The following is a 25,925-nucleotide window of genomic DNA, read 5'->3' on the forward strand; positions in this document are numbered from 1 at the left end:
CCAAGCGTATGAAAGCACCAGTCTACTTACCCCTCTAGGGCACTGAGAAGGCAGCTGGATTTTTAGTTTGTGTCTCTCACTTAACAAATATTAATTTTTCTCTATACTCATAATTGCAAGTATGAAAAGTTCCATTAAAAGATAATAGGGATGCCAGTCCAGTTCTTTTTCCTTGTAAAGTACTTTTTAATTTGTGTTTTAATTTCATTTTAAATTAATGAAATGTAATTAATTCACCAAAAGTCCTCTTCATTGCTCACACTAAAACATAAGGAGAACGTAGATGACATTTTGAATTGGAACATGTAACTGACAGATTTTTAAAATAAAAATCCTAAAGACTACAAAACTGTTTCTGGAAAAAAATACAAAATGTTTCAAATTTAATAAGATTTGTTTTCATAAAAGGCCAAAAAAATTTATTAAAAATATACACAGAAATACAATAGAAATATTTCCAGTCACCAATAAAACAAATATTCATTAAGGGTAATGATAAGTTATCAGTCCCTCCTTAGCTATTTAGACTCACAAAAAAATTTTATTAAAAGCAATTTTTAAAACAGCAGTAAATAGTATACTTTGGGAAAACATTTTTCAAATAACATTTTAAAATATTGTGATGATTTGCTTTTTATATTGAGGTTAATAATGATGCATATATATCTTTATATGCAACAAGTATCTCTCCAGTATTTGCTGTTTTGAATTTTTTAATATGCAAGGCCATATTCACTTTTGAATAGTTTCATTTTCATGCTCACTATTGTAGGAGCTAAATTGTAATTGTTTACAGTTACATTTAATATGTGCAAACAGAATATTGAAATAGATGGTCAAGTTTATTTACAAATAATTTTGAATATATTTGTTGAAGCAAACTGTTTCTCAACTTCATTTTTCCTTCAAAAAAAGAAAATTTACCCACAGTTTACCCACACAATACCATATGAGAGCTCACACATACAGTGTTGAGCGAGAATTTATGTATTCTTAAGTATTCCTGTATGGGAAGGGAGTGAAATGGGACAAAATACCAGTAGCAGGATAACAGAAGTCAGTAATCTAGAGAGGAGGAACATGGAATAATATTTTTATTCAACTTTTTCATCTGCCTTTGTTTTTATAAAGAACTCTGGTTTGTAGATACAACGATAGGCCAAGAGCTGAGGAAGAACTCCATATGCTATGTTTAATGCTAGAAAAAGGCTTTTCGCTTCTTCGGGGACTCTGTAGACATAAGCAGTTCTAGCATGAAGAGAAGCACCGATGTGAGAAAACTGAGCCTGTTGCATTTGAAAAAAGGGGGGGGGAGGTAAGCATGAATTCTGTGTTCAGTTGGATTCACAACGTGTTCTGGATGATTCATTCAGACCATGTTTCTTGCGCCCTCAAAACCAGTCCTCTCAAACAACCCATAGTCTAATTTCACAGAATTTAGGGCCAGTCTTAACTGTTCAAATAAAGTATACCTTCCTTAGCATGGCTTTATCATGCCGGCTGTTGATTCACCGTTCCAGTGCCCCTTACCAAACGCCAGTGGCTCAATTTAAAGAAAAATTGAATAAAATCTCAGGTGGTGGTGGTTTGGTTTTGGTTTGTTGTTGTTGTTGTTGTTTTTTTTTTCTGATTTGCATTCTGGAGATCTATACAGGCGCTCACTTGTGGCTTACTAAATGTGTTCCAATAAAAATGAAGAAAGTACAGAGTTTAGAAAGTGAAAATATTTTTAATATTGCTATTTAAAGAAAAGCACTGAGGACCTCAGCTTCATTAATCAGTCTTTTACCTGTTCCTTGCAACAAGAGCTCAAAGTCCTTCATTATATATTTTTTTGTTTATTTCTGCAGGTATTTGTTTTTTAAGCAATTTTAAAAATACTTTAAGGGTTGTTTTGTAAGTAAGGTTGTTGCCAACTTGGGTAGGGGTAGGACTGTGGTTGCTCTTTATAAAATGGTAAATGTACATGCAGGCAACCTTTTCAAATCAAACTCTGATTTATTTAGAAGTACAGCTTGTCAGCATAATCTGAGGCTAGAGCTTGCCATTTGTACTTATATACTTGTTCATAACGTACATTCAGAATGTATCTTTTTTGATACTTTTCATAAGCACAGGGGAAAACTGTATTAGAAAAGGCTTCTGTGTGAGGATTTCCTCAGGATTCTCGTATTGTTACAAAATGCAACCCTGGAGTCTGCGTTTTCATATCTTACTGAAATCTAAGCTATATGTGAATAAAGGATTGGAAATCTAAATATAACAAGTGATGAATTATTAGTTCATCAGGATCAAAGTGAAGAGAGAAGCTTTATAACCTAAAGAAGTCACAGAATAATAAGAATGAAAGCTAAGTAATTTGCTTTAAACACGTAAATTTACCTTACACTTCCTTCCGTATGAAATTAGTTTATTCTGTTAAATGGTTAACAGATAAAAGTGTCCCTTAGCACTTGACTTTACCATGAGAAGAAAAGGACAAGCTTTCATCGGTGGCACGTGTACGGATTTGTATCCGTGACAGGTACTTTAACAGGCTACATTTTTACAAATTACTGATATATTCTAGGGACCTCACATACAGTTCCGCTACTCTCCGGAGATGAGAAATTAGTGTGGTGTGTTTCCAAGGACCAACACGGAACCTGTGTCCACCTCTGTGGTTGGGATCCATGAGGCTCCGTGAGGGCTCTGCCCTCAAACACATGTCCCCCAGGCACATGCCCAGACAGCACCTAACAGATGGTAACATTCCCTCTCCGGGCTCTGAAGACAAAAGACCTTGCGAGTAACGGGCATTGGAGAGGCTGCCCCAAGGAGCCGCTCTTGGACCATTCTAGGAACACTGACCAGGAGCTTCGCCCCTGTTGCTGTTTTTCCCTAGGGCCCCTTTTCAATAACAGTGTTTTCTGACTAGAGGCCCGATATGAACCTTGATCTTCAAAAATGTGGGTTTGATGTCTCTGTCTTTATACACACTTGTACACATGACAAAAATCACCAGGTTTGGGGAAAAGGCAACCATACTTTGAGAGATTAAGTAATACGGGCAATCATGCCTACTTACATAGGGAGACCTGCATAAAAAGTCAGTGATTCCGTAGGCTCTTTTCCTGCACTCCTCAGTGCAGTTAATACCTCATTTTCAAAAACAGCAAAATCATGGCAACATTACAAAATGATCATGTCCTTAGATTAGATTGTAAGCCCACCGGGCAGGTACTGTGTCTCATGTTTTGTGTGGTGCCTCTCACATTGTTAGAGCTCAATAAACATTAAACAACAATGGTCTTGTGACTGTCAAAATACAAAAAGGTTCTACAAAGCATTTCTCATTTTTATACCTATTTCGGTAGGCCTTCCTTCTCCAGAAATATTTACCGAGGGGTACAGATTTATGTTTCTAGCGCAAAGAGGTGTCTGCGGGTGAGAGAAGCCTGAGGCCAGTGTTCTGCTGTTTCTGGCACTGCCTGCAGCTCTGACAGGTGTGTTTACCATGGTCACACCTCCCGCTAGGTAAGCACCTCCTCCCTATGTCTGCTGTGTCCCATTTCCAGAGTTCTCAAGTTTCAGGAAACCCTCTGTCTCCCTTGAGAACAGTTCCCTCCCCAAGCACATAGCTGCTAAGGGCATGCACAGTGTGTCCTGCATGATGCTCCCCCCAGCACACGAGGCCCGCCGAGGGCAGGGCCGAGACCTCAGCCTGGCACCCACGCTGACATCTGATGGCTCTGGGCTCAGTGCTGCTGGACCGTCACCCAGGATCATAGGTACAACTTGAGCCCAGGAATCTCTGCCAGTTTCAGTGATGTGACGTTGGAGGCCCCTAATTCTTTTTCTTGCCATTCTAAATCAGCTTTCACCTTTCACCTCAAGTAAATTTAAAAGATACGCTTTGATTTTTTCTTAAATCGATGATTAGAATGGAAAATGAGGCAAAAAAAAAACACAAAGAATAGCTAAATTTTAATAGCTCCCTTTTCTTATATTGAGAGGCAACATGGAAAGAATGACTAAAAATCACGATCTTGGTTCCAGAAAGAAAAGCTGAAAGAGTATCATGTGTCCACATAAGTGTCATAGGCCAAAACTAATGTGAACATTGGGACAACAGCCAGGCTCTTTGGCCAATACAATACAAGTAGTTAATCCAGAACTGTGTCATTTTTTAGGGTTCTCTGAGCAGCACAGTCCAGGCGTTAAGAACACTGCATCTGGAACCAGACGGCCAGTGTCAGATCCCAGCTCCACCGGCAGTATGACCTTGGGTTAGGTATGTAACCTTTTTGGCTTCCTCATCTATAAAAGTAGGATAATAATGGAGCCTACCTCATAGGGATTGCTGTGCCAGTTCAATGAGTTGATCTTTGTGGAGTGCTTAGGACAGAGCCAAAAGAATCACCTGCTGTCATCTGGCATTCTACTTTTGTTCAGAACACAGGTGGGCTCTTTGTTTTTAGATCCCTTCTTGACCTTTTGACAATTTGAAGATGGTCTGTCTCCACCAAAGGATAATCATGTGAAGATGTTAAACCCAAAGTCTAATCTTAATACTAAATAAAGATGTTTACTGATGAATTACACTTGAAGCAAACTATTAAAATAGGATTTACATTAGTATCCCAATTATCCATGGTCTTCCAAAATCTCTCAGGTACTTCCTAAAGCTTTCATAAGGAAAAAACATAAAATTCGCCTCCAGTAGAGTCAACTCTACAACCAAATTACCCACAGATAAGCTTCCAGACCCTTCTGTGAGAAAGTACAGAGCACCCACCGTAGCCAGGGAGTAGGCGAGTCCAAGCAGCGAGTGGGAAGGGGCGTTATTTGACCCAAGGGGGACTGTTCCTGCTTCCAGGGCTGTGGGTGTTACTGGATGGGCGGCAGGCTCCCTGCCAAACCCACTGTGAGTCTGTCCCAAAGCTCTCTCCCAGTCTCTCTGATCTTTAGGTAATAACATCTGTTATACCTGGCTGCAGGTGAATGAATCCTTCTGAGCAACACAAGGCATTTCCTGTCTAGACTCCTCTTGGGAATTTTAAACCAGTAACAAGAACAGCAACAGAGATCCACAGTGTGTTGTGTGCCAGGCACTGTTCTAAGCCTTTTCTATGTATTCCCTCATTTAATCCTCTCCCAGCAGCTTTATGAGAAAGCTCCTCTATTATCCTAACTTTCACAGAAGAGGAATCCAAGGTGGCCAAGGTCACGAGCTCATCAGTGACAGGCTGAGATATGAACCAGTCCCTCCAGAGCTCATGCTTTTCACCATATTGACTAGATTTTCTTCTAATTTTCAGTGATATTTTAGCAGAGAAAAATTCTTCAGTTGCTAGAAAGTACTAATAATAAGTGGATCTAAGCAGCTTGGAATACTTGTCAAACTAGACTTGCAACTTTAATCCGATAAGAATTTTATGTGAAAAGACACTTGAGTTATGAATAAGTCCCCACTGGCTCTTGGGTGTAAAATGTGTCCTCGTTTTATTTGATTTTATATTTTACTTTTTGATTGATGTTTTTGATTTCTGAAGACAGCAGATTTATCCTACATGTTCTGAAATCAGGGACCCAGTAAGGATTTAACATGTTTTTCCACTGACTTGTATTGATATAGAAATTTTTCAAAGATTTTTTTTCTTATTAAATCACATAGTCTTAGGAGTCCACTAGGCCTTTCAAGCAATGCAAACTTGGATAAAGTTAGTGGGGTCGTGCATAAAGCTTCTAAATGAGGAATGGCAGTTTGATCAGGTGAGGGATGTGAGTCAGGTTGTAGAGGGTGTTTTCTGTGATGAATGAGCCAGGTGCCCTCCCAAGATGAGAATTCATTTCATAAGCAAGTATTGGCTAGGTAGAAAACCAGTCACATAACTGGAATCCAACATTCTCATCCTGGGCACTTTGGTTCCAGTGTGATCTGTAACTTTTCCTTACGCTAACCACTCTGAGTAGGTAGATACTAAGGCCCGGCCCAGCGTCATGGGACTGTCAGGCACACGGTTCTCAGATGACACCATTCTCCTCGGTTGGGAGAAACCCCCTCCTGACACTTGCAGGGTCTGGTCTGTAGCCTCCAGCTACCTTGTCAAGCTGGGCAGTGGTGGATGAGCCAAGGGTGCCCACGAGGCCTAGGGTCTGGCTGAAGCTGCCACTGCTGCTGCCAAGAGCTCTGCTGGCCCCGCTGCCCTTCCCAGAACCGCCGGGCCGGAGCCACAGGGCCCGTCTGCAAGCCCAGCCCTCACCAGCAGGTACAGTCCCCGGTTAGTCTTAGTGCTATCGCTTCAAGCACCCCCTGGCCCCCAGCGTGTGACCTTCCCAAGCCTCCTTGATGACAGTCCATGTTCCTGCAGCGGGGCCCACTACAGGGCAGACCCAGGTACAGGGCATGGAGAGGGACCGTGACTGTGTCCAACTCTGAGCAAGCTAATCCTCTAAGGAAGGGACTGGTAAGAGTGAGGCTGGTGGGAGGCCCTCTGTCCTAGGGAGTGCAGGAGAATAAGGTGGGGAAAACAAAAGCCGAGGCTTACTCTGCCCTGTGACCTGCTGCACGCTGCAGCTCCTAAACGGTTCTGCAGCCTAGCACAGCGCACGCGGCCCCACTGGCAGGACCTCCTCCCACCCCCCTCCGCGCCCACACAAGGTCTGGCTGTGCGCCATAGGATTCCACTGTAGCTAACGTCTGCATGAGAAGAGGGATACCAGTGGAGAAGAATGTGGGCATTGGGGTCAGACAGGATTCCAGATCCCTGTTCTGCCACTTAGTAACTGTGACCCCAGGCAAGTAACAAGCGGCCCTGCACCTCCGCTTTCTTTAAGTGAGGCTTTAAAAAAAAAAGGAAAGAAAAGAAAAACTGCAGGGATAATGCTGTGTTCATCAAACTGTTTCTTCCGGGGCACACAGGAAGACCACATGTATCTGCTTCCCTTGCAGTTGGGTTGGTGCCAGGCCTGGCTCTTGAAAATATCCCACATGATCTTTGTCCAAGCAAGAAAGAAGACTTTATTGTGTTAAGCCACTGAGTATTTGCTACTCCAGCAGAGCGCACAGCCTGCTGTGCCTCCCATGAAGTAAGGAGATGAGAGCTCAGACTACTGTAGGGCGATGAGCTGTAAGCGGTGGGCTTGCAGTTTGCCCTGGAGACAGAACTAACTGTACCTCGTGATGGGCAAGATGTAGGGGTGAGGGAAGGGGAAGGGCTGTTTGCAGGGATGGGGAAAATGGGGGGTAAGGTGTAGGGAATGCCAGGAGTCCTATTTTAGACACTAACTCCAAGACAGCCAAGTGAAAAGGTTGAGTTTGGGATTAGGTCTAGGAGTCTGGGAACAGCCTGGCCTAAAGATAGAAAATTGGAAGTCAGCTTATAGTTGGTGTTGAAAGATAGGGAAATAAAGACCCAAAACCATGGCCTCAGGAATCGGCTATTCAGAGGTCTGCAAAGAGGGTAGATATTAGTTCTCTTCCCTCTGAAGTCCTTCAAGGAAAGAGGAGGACCCCTTCCTATGGATGCTATACCAACTTTTTTGATACTAATATTCTAATTCCGTAATTGAGAATCACCTCAGACTGGAAGGATTTAGCCCAAATTATTAACCCATGAATACTGTAGCTGTTTTTCCAGCCTGTGGACGCTGGAGTGCCATTCTGCCATCCCAGCTCCTGTACCAGGACTGTCACTAACTGTACGTGCTGACAGTTTCCAGATGAGCCTCACTGTTGGCCTGCTCGAAAAGAGCAAGATGCAAGAGAATGATTTTACAAGATGGATTCATTTGTTGTTTTTTTTATTTATAGTGAGAAGGGGGGAAAGATAAAATTACTTAATAATTTTCTTCCTTGTTCTTAAGATAAGTTTGTCTTGCTAACTGTTACCTTGTAAAAATGTACTTTGAGTAATAATACACTTCCATAGATAACTTTATTTCCAGTTCAATGAAGTAAGCATTCACTGAACACCTGCTCGAGGCCAGGGACTTGACTGAGTAGCAGGGGGAAGGAATGGCATGACTGGGAGCAGAATGTTCTCAAACCCAGGTTCCCTGGCTCAGTGCAGTGTAGCACAACAGAATTCTGACACCTTCGGTGTGAGGTAGACATCTCAAAGATAACGGCTCTCAGTTGTTCAGTAGCCATGGCGTTCAGAGACTGGGAAACAGCACCGAGAACCAGCGGTGCCCCTTGCTGGGTGTGTGACCTGGGACAGATCATTAACCTCACTGGATCTCTGCTTCCTCACCTGTACAACTGGATGGCACACCTACCACATAGTTATTGCAAAATCTGAATAAAATGCATACATAGGAATGTCTCCCAAAGAACTGGAGAACAAAAGGGGACGAGTCTAGGTCCTGCTTCCCACCCTTAAACACCAAGCAGAGATGTTGCTCAGATTCTCGACAATGACAGCCAGATCCCCAGCGGACGTGCTGAGCAGAGCGTATGTTTACCTGTGCTAGACCTCCGGCATGCATCAGTGTTATGTCAGGCATCCAGGAGCATCCAGGAACCACTAAGCCGTAAAGCGCAATCACAAAGTAAGGGACAGAATAGAACAGATACGCCAGCATCTGTATGGAACAGAGAAATAACATCGTCAGCAACTTCTCAGTCAGCCTGGCCTGACGAAAAGCACAAAGATGAACATTTTTTATCTCTGAGACCATTAACTCCCATTCCTACGTGAGTCCACATGTCCCCATTCTTAAAGAACGAACATTAACTTTAGAAAGACCATAGGCTTCATAACTACTTGACCTGGATTTTAGGATAAGCGGCGGGATCCTTTAGGTAGGGCTCTTGAAATTGCGTATACAGTCGGCAGAGCTCCGCCGGGCAATCCAAAGCAATCTGAGAACAAAAACGAACTCGTTATAAAGTTACCATCACATCTGATTCTCAGCATTTGCTGAGAGGGCTAAATGTTCCAGGTTCAGCCCCAAGCTGTTTTGCTATTTAACAAAACAACTGTAGAAGCTCGTCAGTAGAAGGGAAAGAAAAGAACTACTCTACAGATCTATTCGAAGGAGATGAAGACGTTAATAGTGGAACAAAATAACTAATGCTCTATTCTCGGGTGCCTGTAAAGACTCCCACCGGCCAAAACACAAAACACAGCTCGCGCTCGATTACCCAGTTTCACTTTTCCTGGGAATAAATAACTAGCCAGCTGTCCTCTGCAGGAAGAAAAGGACATTCCTGGACCAAATTCATCTTACTGTGCTTTCAGAATTTAAAAAACAGCCACCCCCTCTCTCCAGTGCCTCACAGAGCACATGGCCTTTGGGGGCAGTAAAGGGTGATCTGAAAGCAGGGCCCTCCTGTGTGAAGCCTCGTCCTGTGTCTACTTTGAAAGGGAGCAGAGCAGAGTTAGTCACAGCAGACTCTTGGCCACAGAAGAGACCCAGTCTCTCTGGCACATAACCAGGTCCCGTCTGAGTCACCTCCCTCCTGCATCACTCCTCATGTCTTTGGCCATGAATGTTGTCTGGCCTAGATAACATCTATGAACACGGGCCAGTGGCAGAGCTGGTAAAAATGGGCCCAAACTTAAAAACCCATCTGCAAAAGTCCCGCCCACATCTTTCTCGTGCACAGAGGCGTGGATACGGCCGTGCAAGAATACAGCTGGGGTTCATTTTTGTTGCTATTGTTGTTCTTTTAGCTTTGGGAATTAGAGCAAACTAACCAAATAACAGTTTTAAGGACGCCTGGGGCTGGTTCAGTCGGTAGCATGTGCAACCGTTGATCTCGGGGTCATGGATTCAAGCCCTATGTTGAGCATGGAGATTACTTAAGGGAAAAAAAAAAAACCAGTTTTACTGCTCAGTGCTCTGAGCAAAGCCTACGGCCCTGCCTTCTCCTTCACCTCCCTTCCCTGTGCCAAGCCTCCTATTAGCTGACTCGACTCCAGGAAATTTCTGATGATCTCCTGATAGAGACCACTCTTAAGACGGCTTCTTGAGCTGAACCCAGCCAGCGGCACAGAGAATATGGTTCAAGGACCCCAAGACAGTGAGTCAGCTACATCAGCTCACACTTGCCACTCAGCTCCCTGGCTGCTGTGCAGGCCAGCAGGCTGAGAACAGTGATTGTCACTGACGCTGAATGTAATTACCCATATTATTCTGACCACGGAAATTTGTTTCCACTAAGAATAAATCATGACACTAGGCATTGCAAAGGATCGTCATCAATAAAAATAGTAACTCGTAACCCCATGTAGTGAACACTTACCACGTATAAAGCCCTCTAGAAGTGTTGATGTTTATTCTCTTATATAATCGTCAAACCAGGGCCGTGAGATAGGTACTGCTATTTTACATCAGAAGAAGCTGACGTCAAAGAGGTTAAGTCATTTTTCCAAGGCCACACAGCTGGTAAATAGCCAGGATCGTAACTCCTTACTCTGATCCCTTCCTCAATGCCACATCCCTCCTCCTGAGAACCCTGTGCCACAGTGTCACTGGAGTCTTCAGCTACCAGCCTTCCCAAAGACATCACATTTAAATCAGAAACAGCAAAGAAACCAAAAGAATGAAACTCTACTACCTAATTTTTCAGGCACCCTAACATCAGGGAAGGAAGAGACTTCCGGGTGGGCTTAATCCAAGCTGCTGAAGGAGGTACACTTGGCAGCCCAGCGGGGAGGCGGGCAGGAGAGCGGCAGCAAGCAGGGCCAGGTCTGCAGGCTCTAACAGGAGGAAGGTTTTGTAACGGCACTAGGAAGTCTGATTAAATGTTTTTCTTTTTTTAACATTACTTTGATCCGTTATGCTTACCAAGCCTCTAAACAGACAAAATCCAGTTGCCAGGAGGAGACACACAACCAACATTAAATCAAACGGTCTTCGCAGCAGGTCCTTGGCTTGGACTTCTTGAATGACCTAAAATAAGAGTTTGTAACCAGTGAGCAGGCCCAGGTGCCAAAGAAGAATGTGAGATCTGCTGATGCCTAAGTGCTGGATGGTGAGAGAATTATGGGTGATAAACCGCTAACCGCCTAACTTAACGAAAATCATGTCCCACCTCCTCTCTGCTCCCACTTTGCTCATCTGTGAAATGGGGAGATTGGGCTGGGTCATCTTGGAGGGGCTTTTGAGCTCTAGGAGTTGTATTTTTTTTCTTGCAATAGCAGTTCTGTGATTATATATGTAAGATATACTCATTTTAAAAGTAAGGTAAACCATAAACCCAAGCCACTATTAAGAGTCACTATATTTTTCTGAAGATACCTATCTTTATGACCTATATTTGTTGTTTTACGAAGTTACGACTTTATGTATAACCAATTTTGTTCTGTTCTTTTGACACTCAGCATTTACCTACATAACAAGCACTGTCCCGTATTATTAAAAACTCTTCTGGAATGTGATACCATGTGGAAGCACCGTATTTCAACCGTTCTCTCACTGTTGCACCTGTAGGCATTTGCACTGTTAATATGATGATGAGCAGTTCTGCACATAAATCTTTGACCATGTCTCTCTGATGATCTTCCAAGGACAGGGCCTTTGATGTGGGGTTACTAGGTTAAGGGGTTAAATTTGCTAAGGTTGATAACACCGCCAAATTACCTTGTAGAGTGAGTCTGGATTTACGTTCCTATCAGTGCTGTGTGGCCATCGCTGTGTTTGAACATTGACAAAATGATAATGAGTATCCCGTGTCTCACGGCCTGAACAGTGTTCACACTCCAATGTGGAGACTTTTTTAAAAGCAGTGGAGCCCAAGGCGATGAGTACTGTTTGCTTTTCCTTTTTAACAACCACCGCATTCCTCAAAAGGATGTGAGGGACTCTTGGCTGTCAGCGCCTCAACCTGAGTGTACACAGCAGGTGTCCAATTGTTGTTACAAATGAGGTGTTTGTAAATTACAATGTAGTTTAATGAATTCTACTGTAAGTCTTCTAGTCAAATGAATAATCATGTTCTGATGATCTCTAATTATTCATATTTCCATATGTTACTGTGCTGAAAGGATCTTGCTTAAGGATCTATTACCTATAAAAGGAAGATAAACTTAGAAGTTACTAGCTTAGAAATGAAGACCTTAACAGAGTACCTGCCCAGCTAGCACTGCTTCGCCTTGGCCACCTTGGCTGTAAATAGAAGGGAAGTGTCTCAGAAGACTCCTGCGGCCAGTCTCCGTGTGCCTGGATCCCTTGGTAAATGAGCCCCTGAGGCTGTGTGTGCTACCCTGAACAGCAGGATCTCTCCAGGCTCCCTTTGGGGCAGCAAAGGCACTGGCGTCTCTGCAAGAGGTGCCCAGATGCTCAAACACCAGGCCATTAACAACCCCAGACAAACCACGCAGTCCATGCATTGAAGCAGGATCTGGTAGGAACAGCCCATGTGACCAATGGCATAGGAGGTTCCAGAAAGCACAGCCTGGCCAATTGAAGCAGATGTGCTCAGACAGAAACAGACCATGTCTGCCACTATAACTAAGGCATGACCAGTGCACAGAATCAATGCAGTCAGACGGACTGCCCCAAACCCTCCAGTGCACGGAGTACGGTTCGATCCAGTAGCCGGGAGAGGCGAGTGAGCCCTGTGAGTTTGGGAACAGGTTAACATAATAAAATCACCTTTGAGGGATAATTATAATTTTCTGATGGCTGATTATAGATTCTGAAACCAGCCCAGACCGGAAGACAAGTATATGGTATGCTTAAGAAAAAAGCAGGGCAAATGCGGGTTCCATACTTCCCTATTTAAAAGAAAGAAAGAGAGAGAGAGAAAGTCAAAAGTTTGCCAAAAAGCATATCTAAACACCAGTAACATTTAGGACACCCACCTCAAGTCATTCAACACTGTGCTGTGGACCAGACAATATTCTTCATGAGACCAAATAAAACAGGTCAATTTAAAACTTCGAGGTGCTTATTACCAGGCATGTCCGAGCTACTGTATTTTTAAAAATATTTAATATAATACCCTGATTGTTTGCACACATAAATGATAACCTCTTTCACATTAGCTTAATTCTCAAGTACATTTATCAAATGTGTCAAGAGTTACATACGATACAAAAAGTTGTAAGAAATACTTTCACACTGCAGGTGGCCACAGATACAAATATCCCCTCTAGACCCTAAATGTCAGGAATCGCTGATTGTCTGATCGTTCAGTGCACACTTCTGAAAGTTGCTCAGAAGCATTTCTTAACAGGTTAGATGAGGGAGAGGAAAAGGAAGAATTCTGCATAACCGCTTTTTTGGTAAGCTTGGAATAACAACCAAGACGGCTTCTCTATTTAGGAACACTCCCATTGTTTCAGAAGAGAAATGTGAATGTTAAAGTTTCTTACCCACAATGTTTCCTGGCACAAAAACAACAATGCTCATGATAATAGATCCAACCCAATACAGGCCAATGGTTCTATAACTTTCCCTGCAACGAAAAAATCTTGGCTTAGTGCACTCATCGTAGAATACTATTAGTAAAAGATGATCCACATGATTACCCTTAACCTAACTAGTAAAGTGTACAATCACAACTTACTGAATCAATAGTAATCAACCCTAAGGGGCCCTGGTGGTCAAATTTCATTTCTATCTGTGATATACTATAGAACCCTCTTCATGTCCTTTTGCATAGGAATTATGCTTGCTGCCCTGGTTATCTGTCAAACTACAACACGGTCAGTCACGGTCAAAGGAGTCCTGCATTTCACTGTGTCCTATGAAACTCACAGCAGGAAAGGAAAAAGAAGGTTCAAAACAGAAAGGAAATTGGACCCATATTTTAAAGTGTTGTAAGTATGAGTAACAGGATGTTAAATGGATTTTTCCCTGGTGTCAGACTTGTGGCCAGAGCCCTAGTGATGAAGATTGTACGTGCTGCCTAGCCTGTGTTCTAATGGAGCGGCTGGACACAGACCCCGAGTCTTCATAGGCGAGGTTCACAGAAAGCTCTTTTCAGCCGATAACCCTGCTACCTCACCTCCGTAAGGGACTATGAGAGATCACAGGGAAATTCTCTGAAGGGAAACAGAGATGGACCGTGCTGTGTTTCTGCCCTGCCCCAACCCCCAAGCCAAGTGCTGCCGATTCCCAAGAGGCCAATTCACAGTGACTGGGATTGTCGCCAGGAGGACGAACAAGAACCTTCTTCCCCAGCAGATTCTCTAATGGAGCCAAAGAAACTCCGGCCCACTCCTGGCTGCCTCCAAGCAGAGCCCAGGCATTCTCAGAAAGACCTGACATGTGCCCTGGAAGCTTGAGAACATCCATGAAGAGAGAGGCTAGGACCTGGAAGGGTCCCCAGCTGAGCTGGGGCTGTCCCTGAGCTCACGACTGACGGGGGCAGGGGCATGGGGCAGGCAGCTGGTCAAGCTGAATTTCCACCTCGTCTGGGGCAAGAATGCATCATCTTCTCGAACCTGGAGCCACGGGGAGGCCTGGGAAGGTAGCTGGCCTTGAAAGGATCCTGCCCCAAAGGGTATGCATTCTGGGTGACAAGGACTCCAGCAGAAAGCAGCGGCAGGTGTTCCACCACGGGTGGGGAGTTCCACGAATTCAGCCAGCAAGAGCACTGCTCACGTCAGGCCTGTGTACCATGCACAGTCTCCTGGGGTGGGGGGTCTCCAAAGAGCCCACACCTGTGCTCCATACAGTAGGCCTGGTATATCATAATTGAGGGCACCGATCCCCAGAAACCAGAAACCATCACATAAGACTCTGCTCCTCTTTCTTTAGCCCCACGTGCAAATACACAGTCTGGAGGAGCCAGCTGCAGACTAGACTGTCCTTACTAGACAACACAGAAGCGTAAGGGGTCTGCCCAAGCCGTCCCCATGGCAGGGGATCGTGCAAAGGGACATGTTCAAAAGGCAGCAGTGCCAAGAAACAAACTTGTGTTGACTACGTCTGACTTGTGTCCATGGAGTGTATCTTCACGTGCGTGTGTACCTGTCTGTGCCTTTGCCCCTCTGTCTGTGGTTTCCTTACATATGCACCTATCTTTTGCTAAGTTGGCAAAGGGACACACACAGCGGACGGACTGACTTACTCCCACGCAATGGCCGCCACCATCACCAGATACATCAGATAATGAGCAGAGCCGTCCCAGTAGCAGATCATGTGCCCGTACGCAGTGTTCAGATACGGTTCACCCTAAGGAAAGAGTAAAAGGAGTCTACTTTAAAGAGGACTCAAACATCTGCACACACAACACCAGACGTGCATTTCAAGTCAAATGGAACAGAAGAGCTGGCTGGTGTTCGTCTGCTAAGATGGACCTAGGCTGAGTCCCATACAAGAATCCCACACAAACTTTACCCTGGAACTGCCATCAGAGCCTGCCTGGCCATCCTCTGACAGGCCGGGTCATGCACGTGGACAGTGACACCAAGGAGGTGGCATCACGGCAACCGTGGTTGCACAGCTAACTCACTGAAGCCAAGTCAAATCTGTGACCAAAGGTGCGTTGGCTCTGGCAGGAGGTGGTGGCCGGAGGAGACCCTGCCTGCCACAGCCACTGGCTCACCTGCGTCATTCACCTGCGTGCTGATCCCCACGCTTGCTGGGCTGAGGCTGAGGAAAGCACATCTTCCCCACATCCAGGACAGACAGACAGGCACCCCATCCCCCTCAACCTTCCCAGGCACCCTACGGGACACACACAACTGACTCCGCTCTACAGATGAGGAAACAGAGCTCCAAGGGGTCACTGGACCGGCCTAAGGTCCCATAGCAAACATCTAGCACGGAGTATATCATCAAGAAAAGCCACACTTCTGAGAAATTTTTAATCTTATGAACATGCAATTATGTGCCGTACTCCATTTCCCTCCTCCAGACAGCTACCAGAAAGTCATGGTCTAATTTGCAGGGGTTTGTAGTGTCTTTCTGACACCCCCTCATTCTCCCTTCTCCTCTCTCCCACGTTCATGCTCTCCGGCCTGGTGTCCCCCCAAGACGCCCTCAGTCCTGTCTGCAGCAGCAAGGGGGGCCCCCCGCTGAAGTCTCACGCTCCCGGGGCAGGAACTGCTCTGTCTCCCCCCGTGCGTCAGATGAAGAAGGTGGAAATAACACAGCAGCTGGACTTCTGTGCCCATGCTTGGCCTGCGTCCTTTCTCTCCGACATGCTCCGACTGGACAATCCACTCCAGTGTTGTGGCTCCGTCGTTCATGCTACACACTTGGCCCTCGGAGCCGGAGCTGGCCTCTCCTGGGGGCTTGATGGGATCTTAACTGGATGGCCCTTTGAGGGCCCTTCAAACTCCCCTGAACTTTCACTCCTCAGCTTCTGCCCTCCGCCGAGCCCCGACCGGCCTCCAGATGAATGGGGACAGCACCCAGCCCACCCGGCTCAAAGCCCCAGGGCCATTTTTGTCATTCTCTTCTCTGCGGTGTGCAGGCAAGTCCGGTCAATTGGTCAATTCCGTTTCTCTGAGGTCACCACAGGCCACCCTCCCTCTCCGCACGGCCTCGTTCAAGCCCTCAGTGCCCCTCACTCAGCCAGTCCCACACGGTCTCTCTGTCTCCCTTCTCTTCACGATCCACCCGCCGAATGAAGACTCATGAGGCCTCGCTCTTGACACGTTGCTCTTCTGCTCAAAAGCCTCCCAAAGCTGGTGGCCGCCTGCAGCCCGGACGCCCCCCTTCAAGCCCGGACACTCCCCTTCAAGCCCATCCTTCCCAGAGCTGACCGCACTGTTCCCTGACTCAAAATCTTCCCTCAATTGTGAGATAAAGTCCAAACTCCTTTGCTTAACATACGAAGCTCCCCATTGTTTGAAACACAGAGGAAGACTGTACCTTCCTGTGTGACCTTGAGTAAGTGACTCAACCTCTCTGGGGCTGGATTCATCACACCGTAAAACAGGGAGAGGACTAGTTCCCTCAAGGGCAGGCAGCACTATAACAGGAGGACAGTGAGGGAAGGGTCACCGCCATCAAAAGTCTTCACTCAGCGCCTCGGTGTTCTCTCATTAACACACATTTATATTAAATACAAGCAAAGGAGAAAGGTAGTGGACCAGGGGTGAGGGAGGAGGTATCAGACCGAAATGCTGAGAAGAAGTACCTCCCATGATCTAATCCTAGCTTTCTGCTTCGCTTTCCACATGAACACACTGCCTACGTCTGTGGCAGTAAAATACCACGGATCTCACCGTTTTACACTCAAGGCAGGGATTTCATCTCTGAGCAACGGGACTTGGGGTGCTGACCCTCCAGGGCAAGGCCTATGATCGCAAAGCAGCCCATACCTCTCTCAAGTAGTGTGTCATGAACCCGTCAATGATGCCGTCCTGTTCCAGTCCTATGATGAGGTTCACCACGCTGGTAAATCCGAAAACTGCATACACTAGAGCAAAGGAAGAAGCAGTTATTTATCTGTTTATATTTTTGTAAAGTAATCTCTAGGCCCAATGTAGGGCTTGAACCCACAGCCCCCGAGGTCAAGAGTAACACACTCCACCGACTGAGCCAGCCAGATGCCCAAGAAAGCAAGTTTAAAAAGCAGCAGCTCAGGAGGCAATGACTAAGAGCTTGGCATTCACCAAAAACGGTGACTTGGTCTTAATCTTTTCCAGAAGACCCTGTGGGCGCTGTCAAGACGGACTAACAGAAGGTCCCTCCTGCACAGAAGGACCTTTGCCTTTGTTATGGATTTCTGCGTCATTGCCCGAGTGCTCTCTCCAAGGGGACACCCGCTGGGGGGACAGAAGGACACACCCACTAACCGTCCCTCGGGATCCTACCAGGTCACCCCATCCATCCTCCATCACTCACCAGTGGCTGCCCCAGGCCACACCCCCATCCCACCTGCAGTAGCTCGTCCGATGTTGGCCCTAGTCCACGCTGAAGAGCCCAAAGGTGGACAATGGCTGATGTGCACATTGTAAGAGGAAAGACCGTGATTTTTTACATGGGTACAAGATGGCACAATTGACTATGAAAGGAGGAAAAACCACAGTACCTCGGAGACCCTCACTCAGGTTGTGAGAATCTCCCAAACGGGCTTACAACTATCAGCAGCTCACAGCCACAGAATGGAGTCAGCAAGGGGGTCAGACTTAGTGCATGTTAGTTTATCCATAAGGCTGCATTTTCAAGCTGTCACCCATCAGAAGCCATGCGGTGGGCATGGGTAGGACAAGAATTCCAAGGTGGAGAGAAGGGCAGCCATGATAAAATAAATGGGGAAGCCAGCCTTGCCCAGTCTGCTGTCGGGGCCATGGCGTTCACATCCTCCCCTGGAGTGCAAGGCCCACACATGCCCTGCCCCACACTCCCTGCCTCCCAGGCCTGTGCTCCAGATCTCACTGTTGGGATCAGCCACCGTATGTCCCCCAGGAAAGAAAGCGCTCAGCATCTGATCCCTGAGGCGACAAGCCCTCGCCCCAGGGCTGCGGTATGCTCAAGCTAGGACAGAGACGAGAACAGAGGGCCGAGGGTGTCGGAGCAAGGTGCTCCACCTGGGAAGTTCAGAGAGACCCAAGTCAGCTAAGCGTGGACTCCCTGGAGTGGGGTGGGGAACACGGCAGCAGGAAACCACTCTGAAAAGGTGGGCTGCGGTCAGAGCAAAGGCAGGTGGCGTGGCGTGGGGCACAAGAAACGATGTGGGCCTTGAACTCAGGTCCGGCTCAACCTTAGGCAAGTCACATCATTTACCTGAGCTTCAGGGTCTTTTATACACAAGTTGGGAGAAATGAGTTGCTTACAATTCTTCTTTCTCTCCCCACCTTTGCCAAGATCCACGGTGGACAGAGAATATTCCCCATGACATTGATAATGGACTCAGCCATGCCACTTGCTTTAGCCACTAGAATGTGCATGGAAGTGACAATGGCCAACTCCAAGTCTCCTCTGCCTTGAGAAGGGCCCACTTGGGGAGCTGCTGGTCCAAGAACAAGGAGACACATGGGACAACTCTGAACGTGACCAGCAGCCTAAAGCACAGCAGTCCCAGCCAACCTGCAGACCTATGAGCACAGAAACTAACTGTTCATAGCCAAGACTCAAACACCCAGAGTGTCCATCAACGGATGAATGGATAAAGAAGATAGGCATAAACACAATGGAATATTACTTAGCCATAAAAAAGAAGGAAATCCTGCCATTTCCAACAACCTGGTTGGACTTTGAGTGCATAACGCTAAGTGAGAAGACTCAGCAGAGAAAGACAGACTGTGTGATCTCACTATGGACGTGGACTCCAAACAAGGTGAACTCAGAAACAGACGCTGGAACGTGGTTGCAGGGGCTGGCGAGTGGGGGGCATGGGGAGATGCTGGTCAAAGGGAACAGACGTCCGGTTATAAGATGAGTCGGCATGGTGACTGCGGTCAATAAGACCGCACTGTGTACTTCATGTTCTCACTGCACGCCAAAAAGTAATTATGTGAGGTGAGGGACCCTCCGGTGAACACCCTCGTTGGGGTCACCGTCTCACGGTGCAGACGTGTATCACCCCATCGCAGGGCAGACCCTATGCCAGCCGGTGTCAGATGTCAAGTGTATCTCAGTAAAGCCGCGCACACAGGAAATGTCTGTCGCTCCAGGACACGGAGGTCTGGGGGGTGTCGGATACGCAGCCTCACCGGGCAGAAACTGGACGAGTGAATGCCCAGCCCAGCTCCCGGCCGGGGAAGCGCTTCAAGGCGGGGACGGCTTCACCGGAGGCAGCGTGGCGCAAAGAAGAGCATGGCTTCTGGGGCCGATGACGTTCTCACTCTANGCTTCAAGGCGCGGACGGCTTCACCGGAGGCAGCGTGGCGCAAAGAAGAGCATGGCTTCTGGGGCCGATGACGTTCTCACTCTATGACCTTGACCACTCTATGACCTTGACCACGTGTCGAAGCAGCTCTGAGCCAGCTTCTTCCCATGTGAGCGGAGGGTATTTGTTGCGAGGATTAGCTAAGCTAACACGGCTACAGCGCTCGGGGCCACACCAGGCACGTTGTAAGTGCTTGATCAGGGGTGTTCTTACATGTATGTACGTGTGTATTTTTCAGGCACTGCTTAAGTATTCGACTACTGTTATTGAATGTNGCTTGATCAGAGGTGTTCTTACATGTATGTACGTGTGTATTTTTCAGGCACTGCTTAAGTATTCGACTACTGTTATTGAATGTTTGTAACAACCCCCCATGGGGAGCACTGTTTTCCTCATCATACCAACGTGCAGACCGAGACACTACAGCTCAGTCCCAAGCCAGGTTGGGGGGTGGGCAGCAAGAAGCAAGGCAGAGGCAGGAAGCAGGGGAAGGAGCTGCTCAAGAGTGGAGGGCAGAGGTCAGAGCACGGCTAGGGGTGGGGGCGAGGAACAGAGGGGCCTCCTGCCTGGCCCTGGCAGTGACCTTCCGCCATGATCCCCGCTGGGAAAGGGTGGGGTCCGTGGCCCAGAGGAGGTGTTAGTCTGGAGGGGGGACCGTATTGCCCTGAAATCCTCCTCCGTTTCCTGCCACTTCCTCAGTGGGGCTCAGGGGACTGGAGACAGACTTCTTTGTGGGGGAGACGTGATGAAGGCGAAGGCCCAAGAGCTGCGCTGCGAGGCAGGCACCAACCCCTTCCCTCCCATGGAGACGTACCATAGAACAGTGGGTCCCGGGGTGGCTTTCTTTTGACGAGGACCCGAGCCAGCAGGGCTACCAGGAACAAGATGAGGGCAGCAACCCCTACGATTGTCCAGGAACTGCAACAACCAGAACAGGGAGGCGGTCACTTATCGAAATAAACATGTTGAAGCATGGAATTTCCTGGCTATTGAATGCATTCACCCCACCTCTGCCTCTGCCTACAGTAGTTCAGCGCTGTGGGGTTAGCATGGTTTGTCCGCAGCGCTTTGGCCCCTGTGGGCCACCCGTGTGACTTTCAGGGACTGAAACTACGAGCTCCTTGCTCTTCCCATCCTGCCCACCTGCACCCTCCACCCCATCCCATCCCACCCTGAAGATGCCCCCTTCCCCGCTGTTTCCCCCTCCCCTCCTCCGAATCCTGTTCCCCAGTGACTGACAGGCCTAACCACTGAATCTGCCGCCTCCCTCAGGGCCAGCCAAAAACCTTCGGACTGAGCTCTGGGGAGCACAGAGGAGTCACAGCTACACACACCTTCCAGGAGGACCAGGAAGAAGGGCCCCAGGCCATGTGCATAATCAAAGGGGCCAGGGGATGAAGCCAATCCAAGGAAGGAAGAGATGGGCCAGACCTGCGGCCAGAAGGAAGCCAGCTCCCACACCTGGGGCCATCAAGCCATCTCCAGCCCTCGCCCAGAAGGTAAGGTGGGCACAGGGAAAAGACACGGTACCAAGGAGACCAGGGGCCAAGGCCTCTCTCCAGTGGGGCAGCACTGGGGCATGAGGCTTGGCTGAGTTAGCAGTCAAGACACCGGGCGTCTAGGACCTTCTCTGCAACTGCCTAACTGTGTGACCTTAGCAAAGTTATGTCGTTTCATCATCTGTTTATTAACTAGTTTTAAAAAATATTAAGGATAAAATGTATTATGCACCCCTGTGTGCCAGGCCCTTTGGATGAATGGAGGACGTCCCTGTCTACATGGATGGTCCTATCTCAATGGACTCTGAGCTCTCTCACCCAGGAGGTCACCTCAAGTCCTACAGAAATACTCTCTCTCTCACACCTCCAGCACCAAACAGGGCTTGCAGTTCTAGACAAAGGATCTCCAATGGCCTGCTATACCACAGCTTCCTTAACAGCCCTGAGAGCTGTCACAGGCACCACTCCTCAGCTGAAACCCCTCCACACCACCACAGCCAACAGCAGAACTTTTGGATCACCTTTGCCATATGCCCCTGGGACTTCCAGAAAGTACCTTTCTCAGTCACAAGTTCCACAACCTAACAATACCTACCGATAGCTGAGGGACAAACTCATGTTGAAGTTCACTCCACACACCTGCAGCTGGAATGGGTGTTAGAAATCTGCCCCCAATGTAAAAGAAGTCAGTGAGGAACTGGGAAGTGATCCATCCAACCTGCAGGTGGATGGGCCCCCAGGAGAGCTGTATCCCCAGCACCTGGCCCCAGGCCCCACACAGAGTCAGGGAATGGGCTCTGGGCATCAGGAGCACCCAGATTTCCAAATGCCACCCTCGACCTACAAAATCAGAATACTTTGGGGTGGGGCATGGGAATATGCAACTTTTTTCAAGATACCTGGTGAGTTTGACAAAGAAAGTCTGCCTAGGGACGTCTGTTAGGATATATAAAAATTGATGAATGGATGAAGGAGGGAAGGAGAGAGAGAAAAAGCCAGGAAGGAGAAATGGATGGATGGATGGATGGATGGATGGATGGATGGATGGTGGGTAATGAATGAAAGGACAGATGATGGATTACAGATGGTGGATGGTGGATGGTGAATGAATGGATGGATATATGGATGGACGGACAGATGGTGGATGGATAGATGGATAACAGATGTTGGTTGGTGGATAGATGGATGATGGGTGGTGGATGGATGGATGGATGGTGGGTGAATGGACGGATGAATGAATGGACAGATGATGGACGGTGGATGGCAAATGAATAGATGAATGGATGCATGGATGGATGAATGAATGGACAGATGATGGATGGTGGATGGCAAATGAATGGATGAATGATGGATGGTGGATAGTGAATGAATGGATGGATGGTGGATGGAAGGATGATGCATGGTGGATGATGGATGGAGGGTGGATGGTGGGAATGGATGGATATATGGTGGATGGATGGATGGTGGATGGCAAATGGATGGATGATGGATGGTGAAGGAAGGCGGGATGGATGGATGACAAATGGTGGATGGATGGATGGATGAATGAATGGATGACACACTTCAATGATAAGAGTGAGGATGTGTCAGGGGCGCCTGGGTGGCACAGAGGTTGAGCGTCTGCCTTCGGCTCAGGGCGTGATCCCGGCATTATAGGATCGAGCCCCACATCAGGCTCCTCTGCTATGAGCCTGCTTCTTCCTCTCCCACTCCCCCTGCTTGTGTTCCCTCTCGCTGGCTGTCTCTATCTCTGTCAAATAAATAAATAAAATCTTAAAAAAAAAAAAAGAGTGAGGATGTGTCAATGTCCAGGTAAGACATTGAAATAGGAAATTTCTAGTGGTGCACATCAGTGGCTCTCTAGGCTCCTCCTGTAGGGATAAGCCAAAAGAGCAGAGGACGAAAGAGGAAGCTGATGTGGGTAAGGAACATGATACTGGACTGAAGCATCCCGGGAAAAGGGAAGAGGTTAGATGTGCTATGTAAGCTGACAAGCATTTTAATCACAGCCTGAGGCAGGTGGTGGCCAGGAAAGAAACCCCATCCCTGCTCCTACAAGGCCCTGTGCTTACAGCCGGCACCACCATGCAGCTGGCGCTCTTCTGGAGTACAAGAGCAGTGTAAACCGGTTCACCTGTCATCTCACACTTGCCACCTGGGGGAGGAGCAAAGAATGAAGAGAAACTGGGGCAGCAGATCCCGTGTGTATCCCAGTGACCACCAAGAGCAGACCCTGCTCAGAACAGGGAGAGGTGGATCCAGCAGGGACTTGGGGGGCGTGGGGTGGGGTAAAGGCTCAGACACACCCAAGGGTGAAAACGTCGCTAGTCTTGGAATGGAGGAGGGTGGTTACTGATGCCCTTCCGTGAAGGGACACCTACTTAAAGGGGACGTGTATGGGTGAGCACGAGTAGAGAGAGAGAGCATGTGTGTGTGTGTGTGTGTGGAGAGAGAGAGAGAATGAGACTGAGAGATTCCAACTCTTTCCTGACTCCGTAACCTGCCTTGCTTTTTCTGGTTTTCAGGCTTTTGTAAAAGGCCTGGTGGGAAGGAAGCTTCAACTAATCCAACTGATTCAAACCTAACAACACCAGCTACGCACAAGGCCCTGTGCTGAGCCAGACGATGCCACGGTGAGCTGTGGCCTGGGAAGGTGAGTTCTGACCACGGGAAAGGAACTTTTGTGGCCAAAGTGCGATCCCACGGGGGCTAGGAAGATGGAGAAATCACGGGTGCTTGGAGGGAGGGTCTGGGAAAGGAAGAGGTGGCATTTTACCCCAGGCCATCAAGTCAGGGCTGGCTTCAACAGTCAGGTCAGGGAGGAAGGCCTCCCAGACAGAGGGAAGAGCGTGAGCCAGAGCAAGGAGGCAGGATGTTGAGAAGCCTCTAAGGGCTGGGGCCGGGAAGCTCCTGGGGGAGGCTCTGCCAGGGCCTGGGGCAGAGAGTGCCCTTGCTGGGGTGGGGAACCGCAGGGAGGAAACAGATGGCAGCCCAGCCCTGGGGCCAGTGTGGAAGGGGACAGTGGGAGGGGGGGAGTGGAGGAAGAAGACAGAGGAGCCAGAGGCCACTGGGATTTTAACCTGCAGGGGGATGGGAAGAATGACTGGAACCAATTATTCAAAACTCTGCAGGGCTTAGCAATGTGCTCAATAATACACAGCAATACATAATTCAGTGTGTGCTCAGTAAATGCCATCACCATCCTGCCAGGGGCTGAGGCCAAAATCTCAGTCATCCTCAAACCCTCTCCAGGACATGCAGACCTTCAGTAAGCTGCATTGCTCTCCCTCCCGAATACCCCTGCACCCCACCACCACGCCCCTCTCCTCCCAATGCTCCCCATTCCCCTACCTGGAAGGCTCTGTCCCCACATCTTCCTGTGGCCACCTCCTGCGCCTCAAGTCACCTCCTCCAAGAAGCTTCCCCTGACCACCAGTCCCCTTCCCAGTCACTCATGTTGCCCCATTTTTTTTTTTAATTGATGTCTGTCTGAACACTCGCTTCCCCCACCCAACCTCTCTTGGCTTGTCCATATCTATATCCCCAACCTTTGGAACAGTGTCAAGCACAGAATATGTACTCAATAAATATTTGTTGAACTGCCCATAATGCCACTGTAGGAATGCAGGGTCTCCTGGTCACTGTATTCCCAGACGTGATATTTGCTGCCTGGAGCTGCTGTTTCCAGGAGATGCACCCCGAGACTAGGTCAGACAAGGGCAGTCACTGCCAGTGCCTAGGGAGCCTTCCATATGGATGGGGGCCATCTGGATAAGGCTGTCAGCAAGTGGTGGCCCCATCAGAGAGAGAGAGAAAGGGAGAAGGAAGTCACAGCCCTATAGGCAGACACTTCTCTGCAGCCCAAAGTCTGGAGGGGGTTTGCGGCACGCAGACTGATGTAATTTCCTCAGCACCAACTGCTGTGGGAAACCTAACAGGTTACCTTCCTCGTCCCTGGGGACAGCAGGGCACACCAGCAGACACGGACGCCTGGCACCTTTCCCATGGTCCGGTCAGGCCTGCAGCTGCCGGGTACAGGTTGGCCTAGCCGGGGATCCCTCACACAACACTGAGGCGGGGCTTTGAACCAAACCCATCTGCGGCCTCTGTCAGCCCCACCCATTTCCTTGGCCTTGAACTGCTCTGCCTCCCTTCCCGGTGAGGTCCTACCCCGCGCCTCTCCACGAACCGGTCTCTTTGGATCCTGACAATAGGATACAAATATAGGCCATTTGACAGACCAAAAACTGAGGCCAGGCCACACGGGTAGTGCCAAAGGCACACCTAGAACCCAGGTCTTTGCCTGTTGGCCCGGGGCTATTCCTGCTAGTCATTCACAACAGTTTCTAAAATTAATAAGAAATGAGAAGTATGTGTGTGTCCATACATGGAAACGTCCCTGTGAAATGCGAAACGAACACGGCACAACCGGAGAAAACAGGGCCACGCTCGTAGTTGGTGGTGTCTGCGCCCCCACACCCCTGCCCCTGAGCTCCTCAAGGGCAGGGGCATTGCCTCGTTGACCTCCGTCACCCAGGACACCCGGCACGGGGCCGGAACGGCGCGCGCGCCCCACACTTGGCTCCAGCACCGCACCGACTGGCCGGGACGCCCGCCTGAGCCCAGCCCCCCGCCCCGGCCCGCGCGCCCCTCGCGCGCCTCCCCTCCCCCGGCCGGGCGCGGGGAGCCCCCGGAGG

The 25,925-nt window shown here is 48.3% G+C and overlaps 1 protein-coding gene and 1 long non-coding RNA gene across 3 annotated transcripts; one reads left to right on the forward strand and one right to left on the reverse strand.

The window, feature by feature from the left end:
- Positions 1-392: 392 nt before the first annotated feature.
- Positions 393-20,647, reverse strand: TM6SF1 (transmembrane 6 superfamily member 1). 2 transcript variants are annotated; one of them, XM_034667808.1, is made up of 9 exons: positions 20,544-20,647; positions 17,217-17,314; positions 15,014-15,117; positions 13,311-13,393; positions 12,589-12,710; positions 10,780-10,884; positions 8,756-8,848; positions 8,449-8,568; positions 393-1,286 (listed from the first exon to the last, which is right to left on the reverse strand). In XM_034667808.1, exons 2-9 carry the CDS (start codon positions 17,235-17,237, stop codon positions 1,095-1,097), a joined length of 840 nt encoding a protein of 279 aa, XP_034523699.1. In that variant the 5' UTR covers positions 17,238-17,314; positions 20,544-20,647; the 3' UTR covers positions 393-1,094. The 2 variants fall into 2 exon arrangements, with proteins under 2 accessions (XP_034523699.1, XP_034523700.1); XM_034667809.1 differs by having other exon boundaries at positions 1,221-5,850.
- On the forward strand, positions 19,709-25,822 carry LOC117803704. The gene is made up of 3 exons (XR_004627656.1): positions 19,709-19,914; positions 21,002-21,228; positions 23,754-25,822. It is a non-coding gene; the product is annotated as an uncharacterized LOC117803704 (long non-coding RNA).
- The last annotated feature ends 103 nt before the right edge of the window (positions 25,823-25,925 follow it).

The sequence above is a fragment of the Ailuropoda melanoleuca genome, chromosome 9 (genome assembly GCF_002007445.2).
Source record: "Ailuropoda melanoleuca isolate Jingjing chromosome 9, ASM200744v2, whole genome shotgun sequence".
NCBI classification, from domain to species: domain Eukaryota; kingdom Metazoa; phylum Chordata; class Mammalia; order Carnivora; family Ursidae; genus Ailuropoda; species Ailuropoda melanoleuca.

Coding starts and splice junctions, on each gene's coding strand:
- TM6SF1 (XM_034667808.1), bottom strand. CDS start 17,237: ATGACACACTACTTGAGAGAG. Junction 15,118..17,216: donor TGACACACTACTTGAGAGAG/GTATGGGCTGCT, acceptor CTCTTTCCTTAG/GGTGAACCGTATCTGAACAC. Junction 8,569..8,755: donor CCGCTTATCCTAAAATCCAG/GTCAAGTAGTTA, acceptor TGTTCCATACAG/ATGCTGGCGTATCTGTTCTA.